This window comes from Tenrec ecaudatus, chromosome X (genome assembly GCF_050624435.1).
Source record: "Tenrec ecaudatus isolate mTenEca1 chromosome X, mTenEca1.hap1, whole genome shotgun sequence".
NCBI classification, from domain to species: domain Eukaryota; kingdom Metazoa; phylum Chordata; class Mammalia; order Afrosoricida; family Tenrecidae; genus Tenrec; species Tenrec ecaudatus.
In genome coordinates this window covers 58,692,152-58,706,956 of record NC_134548.1, presented here as the reverse complement: position 1 = coordinate 58,706,956, position 14,805 = coordinate 58,692,152, and the positions used below count along the sequence as shown (strand labels likewise).

Genomic DNA, 14,805 nt, shown 5'->3' with positions numbered 1-14,805 from the left:
GATCACACAAGCTGGTGTACTTCTTCCATGTGGGCTTGCTGCTTCCAAGCTACATGGCTGCTTATTTATCTTCAAGCCTTTAAGACTCTAGATGCTATATCTTTTAATAGCTGGGCACCATCAGCTTTCTTCACATTTACCTACGCACCCATTTTGTCTTCAGTGATCGTGTTGGGAAGGTGAGCATCACAGAATGCCAGGTTATATGTTCTTGCATTGAGGGAGAAAGTGAACAACCTATTACTTTTCCATAGTCTGTTCTTAGTCTGGAAGCTCTGCTAAAACCTATTCATTTTGGGTGACCCTGTTGGTATCTGAAAATACCGGTGACATAGCTTCCAGCATCACAGCAACATATAAGCTCCCATGGTACCACAAACTAACAGGTAAGTGGTGGAATTAGTTTAATATGTCATCAAAATTTATATTTTTAGCAACTTCATTTTCAATCAAATAAAAAAATAATAGTCACAATGTTATAAATAACATTTGATAACGTTGAGAGAAGGATGTTTGGGCTGATGCAACTGTTACTAGAGCTGATAATATATTTTCTAGGCAGTAATAGCATTGGTATGAATTTCTGATAAATTATTTTAAAAAACAAATTTTATAATATCTAGAATTGTTTATTCTTGTGAGAACTTTTTTAAGACATTTATTTTTTTTAAATTATCTTCTCATAAGAGTCAACTTCATCTAGGTCTGAGTTTAATTTTAATATAAAGTCAACAATAACATTTTAATATATCAACTGATTTTCCTATAATTTGTGGTAATCACAGTGACATCATGGTTTGTATATAATTAAAAATGCCTGCTTATGTATTCTTTCACTGTATCATTTTTCTATGTACAGGAAAAATAATTTTAAAATGCTCTTTCTTAGTAACTTGTTCATTCAAAGCCTTTCATCAAATGTGTCTGTGACAATCCTTAAATATAAAATCCATTTCTAAGCCTGTAGACAGTAATTTTGCAATGTTGTAGCTTATTTTAAAACCAGAGATCCTAAACTCTTGGTTTAGACATCTAGTAACTCCCTGATATACTCTAATGCAATATTTATGTGTATATTTTTATTTTGTAATTTATTATCAAAGTTTACTGCCTGAACATGGCATTTCCTGTTCATGTACTCAAGCCAAGGAGATATTTCGATAGACACTACAGGGATAGGCTCTGGTGACAGAAAGGCAAATGGACCTCTCACTGGGAATCCAACACTGCCCCACTACAGAGCCCCTCCTCCTCTTTCCCAGGACCACAACCACTGTTGTCATTGCTGCTGCTTCTGCTACTGCTGCCATTGTGATAATTGCCAACCTAGGTCCCAGCACTGGTCAGGCATCTCCCCCTCAGTTCCCCTAGACTAACCTACCTGTGTGGCAGGCAGTCTGATCAACTCCTCAGCCTGTACACTATCTGCTGTGCCAATGGGATGTGCGGATTGCCAACCAGTGTACTTTTGCTCATGTGCATGCTCCATTGTCTCATTAGACTATACTGAAAAATAAAATTATTAGGAAATTCAAGACAGCTGCAACATATCATGAAACCAACTCCCAAACCTCTCTGGGGTCATTGGCCATAGACCAATGGGGCATCGAACCCTGGATCATCAAAAGACACAACATACTCCAAAGATCATACCAGAGGAATGTGATGTGGAAAGTCCACTAGGTGAACTGGGGTGTACCTCAAACACAATTGTAGCCCAAAGACTTAAGGCCGAATTTACATGGAATGTGAAGAAGCAGAGAATAGCTATACCAAGATTATTGATCTGTCAGTAGGCAGACTAACTTACAAGTTCAATGCCCTACTTGTTTTATTAAGATATGCAGTATTCTGGCAGACACTGGATATTATTTTGTTTGACCGTCAACTCAGATTGTTTGTGTAAATAGCATACAGTCATGTAAAGATTTAATCTGTGCAATTCAGTAATTCATGTATTGTGATTTGTGGTTAACCTACACTTGATTAATCTCCCTTTCTCTATTCTGTTTTGAACACATTACCATGGACTAAGTCAGTGACACTATAAACAGAAGAAACGTAAGCTCCAGGGAGATGATCGATAAGATTCTCTACCAGTAGATGACAAAAATGTCTCTAAAGAAAACCAGAAGCAGATAGAAAACATAAATTTAGGTATGGATTTTTGGCTCCTACTTATTCCTAGCTCCTATCAAAAAACAATCAGTTCCTATGGCATGACCCTACCTTATATGTGCCCTCATGAAGGAAACATGTAAAATATGGGTGCTATAAGAAAATGTGAAGAAATTAGATGGTACCTGGCTATCAGAAAGAATAGCATCTGGGGTTTTAAAGGCTTGTTTTCAAACAAGCAGTCATCTTAGTTAGCCCCATAATGCCTGAATTTTTAATTTCAGGATAAAATATTTTTATTCTTTATTTTCATAGTTATCAATATATGTATATATATACACATTTAATTAAATGTTATGAAAACGTCACGCTCAGCATTATAGGGTTAGATGTCAATTAAATCCACATGGAAGAAGCACATCAACATCTGTGATCCAAGGTTTGTAAATGATATAATCCATATCTGAAGGAGGGTATCAGAGATTAAATTGTTAATTTCTGGTTTTCAGAAGGCTATGGAGGACAGTAGAAGCCCAAAATACATTGGCAGGATCTACACATGGAATAAGTCTGTGCTTATTAGATTAAAATGATAAAATCTGACTTGAGTGGTCAAAACCTTATAATTTGAGCTCTCTTTTGGTACATTTTGAGCTTGAACTGGTTTTTAATATTTCCTGCTTTGAGGGGTTTCTTTCATATTGGGCTTATCTCTATTGTCTTTTGTTATTGTTTGTAATGTTCTTGACTCTCTTTTATGTATCTTTCTATACTTTTTGACATAGGAAACCCAGGTTGGGTGAATCTATATAGACAATAACTAGAATAAGGTTCCCTGGGGGATATGGTTGGGGAGGAGGTGTAATGGGGAGCTGATATCAAGGAGTACACGAAGGAAAATGATTTGAAAATGATTGTGGTAGCGATTGTGCAATATTGCTTGTTATGACTGAATGGTATGATGTCTGGATTGTGTCATAATAAAGTGATTTGAAACATAAATAAAAGATAATGATATTTTACACACACACACACACAATGGGAGTAGAGCTCTGCATGAGTGGCACATTCATGAAGATGGCCCTCGAGGAGTGGGTAGGTATACCCAACTTCTTTGTTTGGTGCCTTGGGGATCATCCTTTCTATCCCAATGTTAGTTAATATTTTTTTCCAAGTGGGTATAAACCCTAATTTGCTTCTGTGATTCAAAATCTGCAAAGAACCATCAACTTTCTCAATTGCATTCATCTTAAAGATACCAGTTGCTGTTAAATCTACACTAGTGATACAGTGAAGTTAAGAACTTGCACTTTGAACTTGTGTCCTCAAGGAACTGCAGTTTACATATTTACCAGCTATATGACTTGAGAAAGTAATTTAAAGTTTCCACACTCAGTTTCCTTATCCATAAACCATAAAATAGGAATAGTGCTAGTACTTCCATCATAGGTTTGCTCTAATGATCAAGTGAATTAATGGATGTAGAGTTTAAGATGGTATTTGGCACACAGTACGTTCTTAGATGTTACTTATCATCATTATGCCTTTTAATTCCCACTGTCATTATATATTCAAGTCTGTTTTGGAGCAAGCCTCTCCTTTCACATATACTTACCCCCCTGCCCTTTTCCCTTCATTCTTTTTAATCTCATGTATTTTATACTCTACTGTATCCCTCATCATTTTTAATCTCAACAGTTCTATGTACATATACACAGAGAAACAAATTGGAAAGATACTGCTAAGGTTCTCTCTAAGGAGGTAAGCAGTGATTGAGTTGATAAGGGAGAACTTTACTTTTAACTGCTTGAATATTTGCAATACAAATGTGTTTGCTACTGCTTGCATACTAAAAGGATAAGCCCTGCTGGTATAGTGGGTTAAGTGCTAAGTTGTGAACATAAAGGTCAGCAGTTCAAACTCACCAACCAGGCTGTGGGAACAAGATAAGGCTGTTCCCATAGAGATTTCCAGTCTCAGAAAACCTATGGAGCATGGAGGGAGGGTGGGGTGGAAAGGGGGAACAGATTACAAGGATCTACATATAACCTCCTCTCTGGGGGATGGACCACAGAAAAGCGAGTGAAGGGAGATGTCGGACAGTGTTAAGATATGACAAAATAATAATTTATAAATTATCAAGGGTTCATGAGGGAGGGGGGAGCAGGGAGGGAGGGAGGGGAAAATGGAGAGCTGATACCAAGGGCTCAAGTAGAATGCAAATGTTTTGAGAATGATGATGGCAACAAATATACAAATGATGATGGCAACAAATATACAATGGATGTATGTATGGATTGTGATAAGAGTTGTACGACCCCCCCCCAATAAAATGATTTAAAAAAGAAAGAAAGAAAACCTATGGAGCAGTTACTATAGGGTCACTTAACTACAGTGGATGGGTGTAATAAAATAAAATTAAACAACCGTTAAGTAAAGGTTGTATGAAGGAAGGAAGCCAGGGTAGCTTTGTGCTGTGGTGGCCAGTCCAGATCATGTACTGTATCCTGTAAGAGACATGACCAAAGCACACATTTTCAAGGCAGCAGCTGGCTGCTTCTCATCCTTAGTAGTTCCTTGTTTACAAATCTGAGTGCCCAAGGTCCAGCCCCCTGACAGTTTTGCCATTCCCAGAAACTTCAGTTCCTCTTCCCTAAATTCCAGGAGCACTAAGATTTTCTAGGGTGAATGGGGTAGGCAACACAATGTCTAGGTCAAATGCCACCTCTTGCGAAGCTTTATCTGACATACCCACTAAAATAAACATATTTGAATTAACTATGGCTCCTTCTTTGAGATCCCCACCCCACCTCCCACAGCCTTGTTATTGCTTATTACATCTTTGTCTCTTTCATTAGACTGTATAATCTTAAAAGATACATATATCATGTGTGGAGCCTTCATTCCAACCCCTAGACCTGTACCCTGTCCAGTAAAGCTCAGAAAGTATTGCTGACAGACTTCTGCCATCATTTAAAGGTTTTTGCACTTTTTATTCCGTTTGCCTTTTGTGTTAGTTAACATCCTGTTACTCAGGTCTCAGCTCACGTCATCTTCTGAGTGGCTTTCCTTGACTATCCTATCTGAAGCAGAATGTCTTTCCTCCAAATCATTCCCTATCTCATAGCTTGCTTTATTTTCTACATGGCACTTATTACAATCTGAAATTCTTTCGACTCACTTCATTCTCTCTTTCTTACTGGAATCTGAGTCCAAGGAGAGCAGAGACCTTGTTAATAGGTATGTAAATGAAAATTTATCTGATTATTGATTGATTTTCCAATACCATGTCAGTTCTGTAAAAGCCAGGTTTGAGTCTACTATATTCCTAGCACACTTAGTACAATGCCTGGTGTATAGCAGCAGATGCTCAATAAAAATTATTGGGCAAGTAAATTTATGTGCTTAAGCATATGCCTCAATGTAACTCATCCAAATGAAATACCGTCTTCTTCCTGATCAAATCTGCTTTTGCTATTGTGTGTTTTGGCACAATGACAATATCATCTACCCTGAAACCCAACCCAGACATGAACTTATATTCATTTTCCTCATTTACCCATTCACTATCATTAGTCTCCAAACTTTGCTTATTCAACTTCCAAATTATCATACTTACCTGATCCTTTTCAACACCAAGCTACAGTTATTCTTATTAAGGCCTCATATATATCTTTTCCAGATTAGTGAAACAGCCTCTTGCCTATTTGTGAAACTAAGAAAGCTAGTTATAGGATCCATATAATAACTCTTGCCATGTGGTCTCATAGGCTTACAAAACACATTTAATCCAGAGTTGGTTAAAATTGCTCTTTCCACTGAGATTTTCCCTAGGTCACAATTTCCATTGTATTAGGTAATGTTGGAGATAACAGGGTGAGTCAAATATATTGCTTCAAAATAATAAAATTATTTATTAAACTAAAATAGCAAAATGTGAAGTTATTGTTTCTCAACATATCCCCCATTTAGGTTTATGCACTTCTGAAGGTGGTGTTTCCATTTCTCTAAACCTTCCCAGAGAATTTTGTGCTCTTTGATTAACCAGTGTTTTCCAAAGAGGGTGGTACCACTCCCTGTGGGGGGTGTGTGTGCTAGAATGAGTTGGGGAGGGGCTACAAAAGCAGATACCTATACTTTATTTTGGATTATGGGCTATAATACAAGTTTTTCACTGCCAGAGGAAGCTAAGTAACTTTGTCTCTTTCTGAAGAGAAGGCAGTAAGTAGGCCAAGTATGTTCGGGAACCTGTAATTTACATTATTTAAAGCAGCAGTTTTGGCATCCCTGAGGGACTCAAATTGTGTTTCTTTTAAGTATTCTTTGAATTTTAGGAAACAAAAATAAGTCTGAAGGGGAAAAAGCAGGTTGTAGGGTGGATGGGGTAAGGCTTCCCAACACAATTCTGACAGGACAGCTCTTGCTACCCTCAAAGACTGTACAGGTACATTGTGATGAAAAAAATTCCTTGGTACTTTACTGGCTTTTTTTTTCTCTCACCAATGCAGTTTTCAAGGAGCCTGGTGGCATTGTCAGGTTAACCACAGGTCCTTCAGCCACTCTGAGGGAGAAAAACGAGACTGTCTGCTCCTGTAAAGATTTACAAAGCCTCTGAAACTCTATATGGGTCGCTCTGAGATAGAACTTACTTGATGACAGTGGTTTTGGCAGTGGCATGCTGTTTTCAATTTTCTTATAACTTCCTAATAAACTTTTATGATCTGTGCCCTTTGAGACCTGTATAGGGCAGAGCAAAACTGTTGGGCGAGAATTTGAACCACCAACCCCTTCTGTTAGCAGTCCCATGCGTAACCCAGTGCAGCAGCAGGGCTCTTTCCTAAATGATAGGAAAGAGCAAATTGGGGATACATGATTGCCTTGGCGGAACTCATTTTGATTACATTCCTCAACTGTCATTTCTAAGCATGTGCATGTAACTCAATTAACCTGAAAGCTATTGTCAGAAAATCTTGGAACAGGTACATGTTAATATCGCAATTGTATTTGAAGTGAATCGGAGTGAAACAGTAGGATCAAAGAAGAGAGGGTCCCAAGCTTTGTGAAGAGTCAACAGCAGCTTTATAGAGAACTACAACTTAAGACATAGGGGTAGTAGCTGGCACAAGAATTCCCTAGTCCTGAAAACCAAGTCAGTTGGTTCCTCTTAACCTGTGTCCATATTTGACAAAGTGAGATAATAACAGAACCCTCCCACAAAGTAAGAAATATCACAGAAAACGAGTGAGAGTCTGCTGAAGGTGCTCGGCGAATGAGAACTAGTACGCACAAAGTCTCAAGCGCGCCTGAAACCCGCCCCCTCTGCCACTTAGTAATTACGCATTTTTGAGTCACAATGTTTACGTAGTCTCATTGGAGGAAAAGGCTGGGGAGGAGGAGGAGCTTGGAGAGCTTAACTCCATGCTGACCCGGAGGAGGGAAAAGCTAGGTAATTTCTGGCCCCACTCAAAATGGAGGCAGGAGACGGCCTCGCCTAAGATGGCGGCTTCTCGGCTCAAGGTTTTCAACTTCGATTGGTGCCTTAAAGCTCCAAGTTGGTCCCAAGATAGCTGAGCTCCGCCCTGGGATAAGAGATGTCCGCTCTTCCTTTCCCGGCCTAAGCCGTGTGGTAACCTCGAGAGCTCGGCCCTCCTAAGATGGCGGGTGAGTTCCCTGCCTCCGCCCTCCCCGCCTTCCCCGCCCCCGCTCGAGGCAGCGATGCCACTCTCAATATGGTAGCTGTTTACCCCGTATTTCCCCTCCTCTCGCCGCCTCAACTTCCTCATTGTTTTGAATAAACTTTATTGACTACCACCACCTCCACTGGGTTCCTCACGACCACTTTTCGGGTCGTTTACTGGAGACTGGCCGCCGGTTCACCTCGTTCCTCGTGGGCCGGCTCGCGGCTGTCTCCGGCTGGCCCGGCAACAACAGTGCTGGTTCGTTCGCGCGGTGGCCGCCGGCCTAGGCCGATGCCGATGCCGGCTCTCCAGTAGGCCTAAGGGCCAGGCCGCTGGGAACGCCGTGCAGAGAGCTCTGCTTACAGCACCTCCGGCGGCCTGAGCAGCGCCGCGGCGGGGGGTTCAAAGGGAAGGCGAGCTGGTTCGCAGGCGGACTCCGACGATCCCAGAATTCGGCGCGCGCCGCCGGCGGGGCCGGAACTGCCGGCTGAGCCTCTGCTGAGCGAGGCGCCGGGCGCCCCGAAGCTGCCTAGCGCTGTGGGGTTGTTGGTGCGAGTGAGACCTGCCGGCGCGAGGAGTCTCTGCAGCTTTGGGCATGAGGAGGTTCCTGTAGGGCTTGGAACTGAAGACATTGTCGTCAGGCTTGGGGCGTGAGGAGGTTCCTGACAGTTTAGGAGGCGTCAAGCGATATTCTCGTAAGTTTGGGGCGCTGCTGGGAGATTCCTGTCTGCTCTAAGCTCTATGATGAAATCGCTTGTCAGTGTCGGGGAACTGGGGAGTCCTCAGTTTGAGAAGACTGTAAGGAGATACCTACGAGTTTCCAAGCGGTGGGGGTGGGGTGGGGTTGCGGAATCCTTTAGTTTCAGGAGCGTGAGGAAATTCTAGTCTGTTTCGGGGGATTTGAAGAGGGTCACGAGAACCCGATATCTTTGAAGTAGAGGGAGATCTGTTTAGTTTTAAAATAGAGGTTTATTTCACTTGTGGGGATGACAAGACCCCTGATTTGGCGTGGAAGAAGTGAATTTGAGAGAGAAGGTAAACATCATTTAAACTCTCCAAACATGGCCCCAGACTGTGATTTGACTTGGACATTTGGTCTTGTCTACCTTGTCCCTGAATAGGTAGTTTTGGAGTAGGCTTACAGACTTTCCGGGATCCCTCATTTCGCTCTAGTTGCCCCTACTTTGGGATGAGGGAGACTTTGGTACCCCTAGCTCCCCCTCTAAGCTTAGGGTTTTCGTCATAATAGAGGGAGCCCTGGGAAGCAAGATAGTGTAAGCAAGGAAAAGGCTCAGTGAGGGATTAAAGTCGCTTCCCGAAAAGGCTTCAGCTATTTCTCTGAAACCCGGAAAGAACTTATTTCTGACTCTAGGGGCCAAAGAAGGGGCGGCGGCGGGGAGAGGAGCCTCAATAGCAGAACGCCATCCTTTATTTGTTAAAAAAAAAAAATTCTGAAGGCTGAGTGGACTCATGTTGCCCCCTAAGGCCCATTCGGTTGTGTTGCATCCTGGCCTTGATAACTCCTCATTTGTGAACTGAGGCTTAGTATCCCAGGGGACCTGATTCACTATAAAAAGTGTTGTTTGTGCACAGCCAACGTACGTGTCGCCACGGTCCACATCTTTTGATACCCCGAACCTGGCCCACCGCAGAACACTCCAAGGCCGGGCGAAGATGGCCTCTGTGCCTGTGTATTGCCTCTGCCGGCTGCCTTATGATGTGACCCGCTTCATGATCGAGTGTGATTTGTGCCAAGATTGGTTTCATGGCAGGTAAGGAGATCAGTAGCCAGCTGCTCACTGCTCTCTTTTTTTTGGCTTTATTTTGGGTTCCCACTTTGAAACTTTTTTATCCTCCTCTCATCAAGAATTAACTCTAACTCACCTCACAGACCCAAGTTCTTTCTTTCTTTGGTAAGCCTTTGCCTTTGCCTTCTCCATTTCACTCCCCCCCCAAATTTTTTTCTTTTCACCCTTCCTTGTAATTTAAAAGTTTATAATCCCCTTACTTTCCTATTACAAAAACTGTACAAGTTTTTATGTTCTGGCAGTTTTGTTCTGCCTTAGGTGCTGACTGGGGAAACCAGTACTGCATTTTTAGATATATGAGTTCAAGGGAGCACTATATTTTTGAGATATTTGAACCCAATACACATGGGTCAGAGTTTTGGCTTTGCAGCTTACTACCAGTGTGACCTTGAACATGTTGCTTTGCCTCTCTGAGCCTCATTGTCTTAATTTGTAAAATATAATAAATACTTACTCATTTTGCATACACTCAGTAAATAAGACAGAAATGCAATATTTCATTTATACAGTTTTTCTGCAGTGCCTTCCAATGAAATTAAATTAGTAAGAGAGAGATAAGTGAAATAGCAGAAGTAAAACAATTTAAGAATTTCCCCCAATTAACGATGTATGCACGTATTAACGATGTATGCACGTAAACAAACACAGGTCACCTAAGATTCCAGAGAGATTAGTGTATGAGATAAAACTATAATGACCTATTGAGATTCACATCCCTACTATTGAAAGACAATTATGGGGGAGATTTTAACACTGTAGTACAACAAAACAGTACAGGTGCCCTCCTCCTGTTTGTTACATGTTAAATTATAGAATTTTCAATGTCATTAGTCTCTTCCAAAGGAGTCATTCTTATTACTAAGCCCCAGATAAAACTGAAGGTAGTAGTGCTGCCAAAATTCTTCTCACAGCAGGCACTGCAGTTTGTCCACAAGAGAGTCAAATTCATATTCAATTGATTGTATTCAGTGTGTACTGTGGTCCTGATGCAAAATTACATTCATGGTCTCATGTTATTTCATATAAGGGGAGGCAGGACAAGAGGGTGAAACATTTTCTTTTTCTCTGGAAATTGGTAAGGATTAAGATGTCATCCAAGGAGTGTTGGTAGTGTACTGGGTTTTGCATTGGGTTGCTAACCACATGGTCAACGATTTGAACCCATCAGCTGCTTCATGTGAGAAAGATGAGGCTTTCTGCTCCCAAGAAGATGAGCAGCTATGGAAACCCACAAGGGCAGGCCTAGCCTGTACCATCTGGTCATTATGAGTCGGAATTGACTCGATTTCAGTGAGTTTGGTTTAAAGATGTCTTTCAGAATTCTTGGTATTTTTGCTTGTGCTGATAAAGTCATTCCTGGGCTTCCACTACTTCTTTCAGTAGTTCCAGGATAAAATTCAATTTCCTTTGTTTGACATATGAGACCGTTTGTGATCCATTTGTCTCATTTCTTGCTATTCCTCCTCTCTTGTTCTTTATGTCCCAGTAAGACTGAACTATTTTCTATTCTCATACCACTGAACTTTCCCTATACTATTCCCACTAACATATTCTCTTGTGCAGCTCAAGAATACTCTTCTCTGTAAAAGGCCTACTTCCTTCGGATTCCATTATACATTGGAATCTATCCTTACTAAACTAACAGTTTCATTTAATCACAGCCAGAGCTCAATGGTGGTAGAGATGTCATCTTTTCATTGTTGGTAACCTCAAAATTTAGTTCAATGTCAGTGATATAATAGATTCTTAATACATTTTTTGAAGGAATGATTGTTCTTGTTAAGAGCCATTGCCTATGACTCTTGCTTTGTATGGTTTGGCTGTGTGTAGTTTCAGACCTGGGAAATGGGCACCTACTCACAGTAAACTCACTGCCATTGAGTCATTTGTGACTCATAGTTACTCCATAGGATTGGATAGAACTTCCCCTGTGAGTTTCTTAGACTATACATTTTTATGGTAGTAGAAAGCCCTGTCTTTCTCTCATCCACAATATTGAGAGACCTATATTTTGTATTCTGGGAACAGGTAATAGGAATGACTGCTTCCTGACAGGGACTTTTTATAAATTATCTTATTTAACCCATACCCAAACTTACAAAAATCACCTGAGTTGTAGTGGGTTACGCATTGGGCTGCTAACCACAAGGTCAGTAGTTCAAGCTTACCAGCAGCTCCACTGGGGAAACAGATTTTCTACTCTTGTAAAGATTTGCAGACTTGAAAACCACAGGGCCAGTTCAGCTCTGACCTATAGGGTCTTTATGCATTAGAATCAGCTCTATAGCCATGAGTTTGTTTGGTTTAATGAGCCTTACTATCCAGCACAATTCACTGGTATATTTTTTTGTTACAATAAAGTTTGTGTATTTACTTTGAAAATAAACATATATGTACTTTTACAAAATGGGACTCTATTATATATATAATTTTTAAAATAAATATAATTTTATCACTGGTATTTCACCCCACTTAACACTAGAATGTATTTTCTCAGACCATTAACTGTTCATCAGAAAACTCATTTGATACTTTACCATTTGTATGTGTCATCAGTTACTTCATTTACTTCTATGTTTGTATGCTTAGGTTATTTGTACTTTCTGTGTTATAAATAATGTGATCTGAGAGAAAATTTAGGACTTCTGGAAATGTTTTGTATGTATTGTGGCAATTTCTTTCGTAAGAATGAATACCAGACTAGTTCTAAAGAGTTGGAGATTAAAGATGTCCCAAATGTCTAACTCTTCCAAGATGCTATTCTGCTCTAGTTTCCTCTCCACTCTCCTTTGAGTATATTCTGGGATTCAGTGACCCTCCCACAGAAACTCATAAAACATTGAGGAAATGTCTCGTGGTGGTGGGTGCTGTTCAGTCCAAAATCCAAGGGTCAAGCAGAGGCGACCAATGCAGGGTCTAGAGCCAGAAGCCAAAAATGCCTAAAAGCCACAGCAGATCTTCTGTCAGAGTGAAGCTAGGAAAGTAGCAGTCTGGTTTTTTAGGTGAGGCAGTGTGTGAAAAACTGTATGGTGGCACTATTGTACATCTAAAGAAAACAAAGGGTGTGACCTGGTTCACACTTTCTGTTAAGGTGGTGGGGTCTTAAGGATGTTATCAAGAAAAGAGAGTGTGGCATGGTTCACACCCAGGACTAAAGTGGGATCTTAAAGCTGTCCTCAAGGAAACAAAGGATGTGGCTCAAACTACACCCTCCACCAAGGTAAGGTCTCACTCCCACCCCAATTGTCTATTAGCATGGTAGAGAGTGCCAGGCAAAGTGGGGCCATAGCTATAAGCGTGTAAAATCCAGAACCATAATATATAAAGAACCATGGTTAGAAGGGCCACATTAATTGACCATAACTCAGTTGACAAAGGGTTATGTTTTAAATAACAAAAAATTTTTGAACAATTTTATGTAGTAGACCTTTGATATTTATAAGGAACACCACTAAGACCTTTAAGAATTTCAAATTTACCAAAAATGGACTTTGGTGCCAGGGCATGCCACCCCATTAGACTTGACTGGAAAACAGTCCTAAAGGTCAACAAACAGACCTTGATATTTATAGGCTTTTCTTTTTTTGTCGCTGGTTTTTGTTGTTGTTGTTTTATTTTCTCTTGTTGCTTTCTTTTGCTCTGTCTTGTTTTTTGTGTACATTATTATCTCTGCAGGTCTATCTAGATAAGATAGGCGGGATAAACAATCCAGAGGAGAAAACAATGGGACCGACAGTTCCAGGGGGACATGGGAGAGGGGGAGGCGGGGAAAAGGAAGTGGGCAACCCCAGGGACAAGGGAACAACAAGTGATCCAAAATTGATGTCGAGAAGGGTGTAGGAGGCCTAGTAGGGCTTAATCAAGGACAATGTAACCTAGAGGAATTACTGAAACCCAAATGAAGGTTGAACATGATAGTGGGACAATAGAAACCCAAATGAAGGTTGAACATGATAGTGGGACAATAGGAAAGTAAAAGGAAATAGAGGAAAGAACTAGGAGGCAAAGGGCATTTACAGAGGTCTAGCTACAGGCATGCACACATGTAAATATGTATATGACAATGGGGAAATAGATCTATGTGCATATATTTATAGATTTAGTATTAAGGAAGCAGATGGACATTGGGCCTCTACTCAAGTACTCCCTCAATGCAAGAACACTTTGTTCTGTTAAACTGGCATTCTATGATGCTCACCTTCCTGACATGATCTCTGAAGATAAAGTAGGTAGATAAGCAAATGTGGTGGAGAAAGCTGATGGTGCCCAGTTATCAAAAGATACAGCATCTGGGGTCTTAAAGGCTTGAAGATACACAAGCAGCCATCTAGCTGAGAAACAACAAAGCCCGCACGGAAGAAGTACACCAGGCTGTGTGATCACGAGGTGTTGATAGGGTCATGTGTCAGGCATCAAAGAACAAAAAATCATATCATAGTGAATGAGGGTGAGTGCAGAGTGGAGACCCAAAACCCATCTGTAGGCAACTAGACATTCCATCAGACTAGATCAGAGGATGTACACTGGTACAGATCAGAGCTGGAAACAGGGAATCCAGGACAGATAAAACCCTCAGGACCAATAATGAGAGTAGAGATACCAGGAAGGTAGAGGGAAGGTGGGGTAGAAAGGGGGAACCAATCACAACCATCTACATATAACCCCTTCCCTGGAGGACGGACAACAGAAAAGTGGGTGAAGGCAGACATCAGGCAGTGTAAGACATGAAAAAAAATTATAAATAATCAAGGGTTTGTGAGGGGGGGAGGAGTGAGAGGGAGGGGAAAAATGAGCTGATACAAAGGGCTCAAGTAGAAAGCAAACGTTTTGAGAAGGATGATGGCAATATATGTACAAATGTGCTTGACACAATGGGTGTAGGTATAGATTGTGATAAGAGTTGTATTAACCCCCAATAAAATGATTTATAAAAAAATTTCAAATTTTTAAATACAGGAGTATATGGGCCAGACCTCTCCTTAATCATTTTTCTGTGTAAGTCCAGTGTTTCAGTGCATACTCTAATGAAAATGTATCACTTTAATTTTTTTTCATGAAAAAACACAAGTTTTTATTAATTTTGATGTTTCTCTCTTTATATGGGCTGCCAGAGAACAAGGAAACTGGCTGAGAATTCTTTGGTTGGTGGTTGTTCTTTTACATTAAGTACATTATACATATGTATGCAAAGACAACATGTT

General features: G+C 40.7%; 1 protein-coding gene across 4 annotated transcripts in view; it reads left to right on the top strand.

Moving 5' to 3' along the window:
* The first annotated feature begins 7,557 nt into the window (after nt 1-7,557).
* PHF8 (PHD finger protein 8) overlaps nt 7,558-14,805 on the top strand; it is a 158,115-nt gene continuing 150,867 nt past the window's right edge. The window contains exons 1-2 of one of the 4 annotated variants that reach the window (XM_075539672.1): nt 7,558-7,779; nt 9,390-9,568. In XM_075539672.1, the coding sequence (XP_075395787.1) occupies nt 9,471-9,568 (98 nt within the window). In that variant the 5' untranslated portion in view covers nt 7,558-7,779; nt 9,390-9,470. Of the gene's footprint in view, nt 7,780-7,857; nt 8,492-8,674; nt 8,832-9,389; nt 9,569-14,805 lie in introns of those variants that run through there. The other 3 variants (XM_075539671.1, XM_075539674.1, XM_075539673.1) reach the window with 3 other exon arrangements.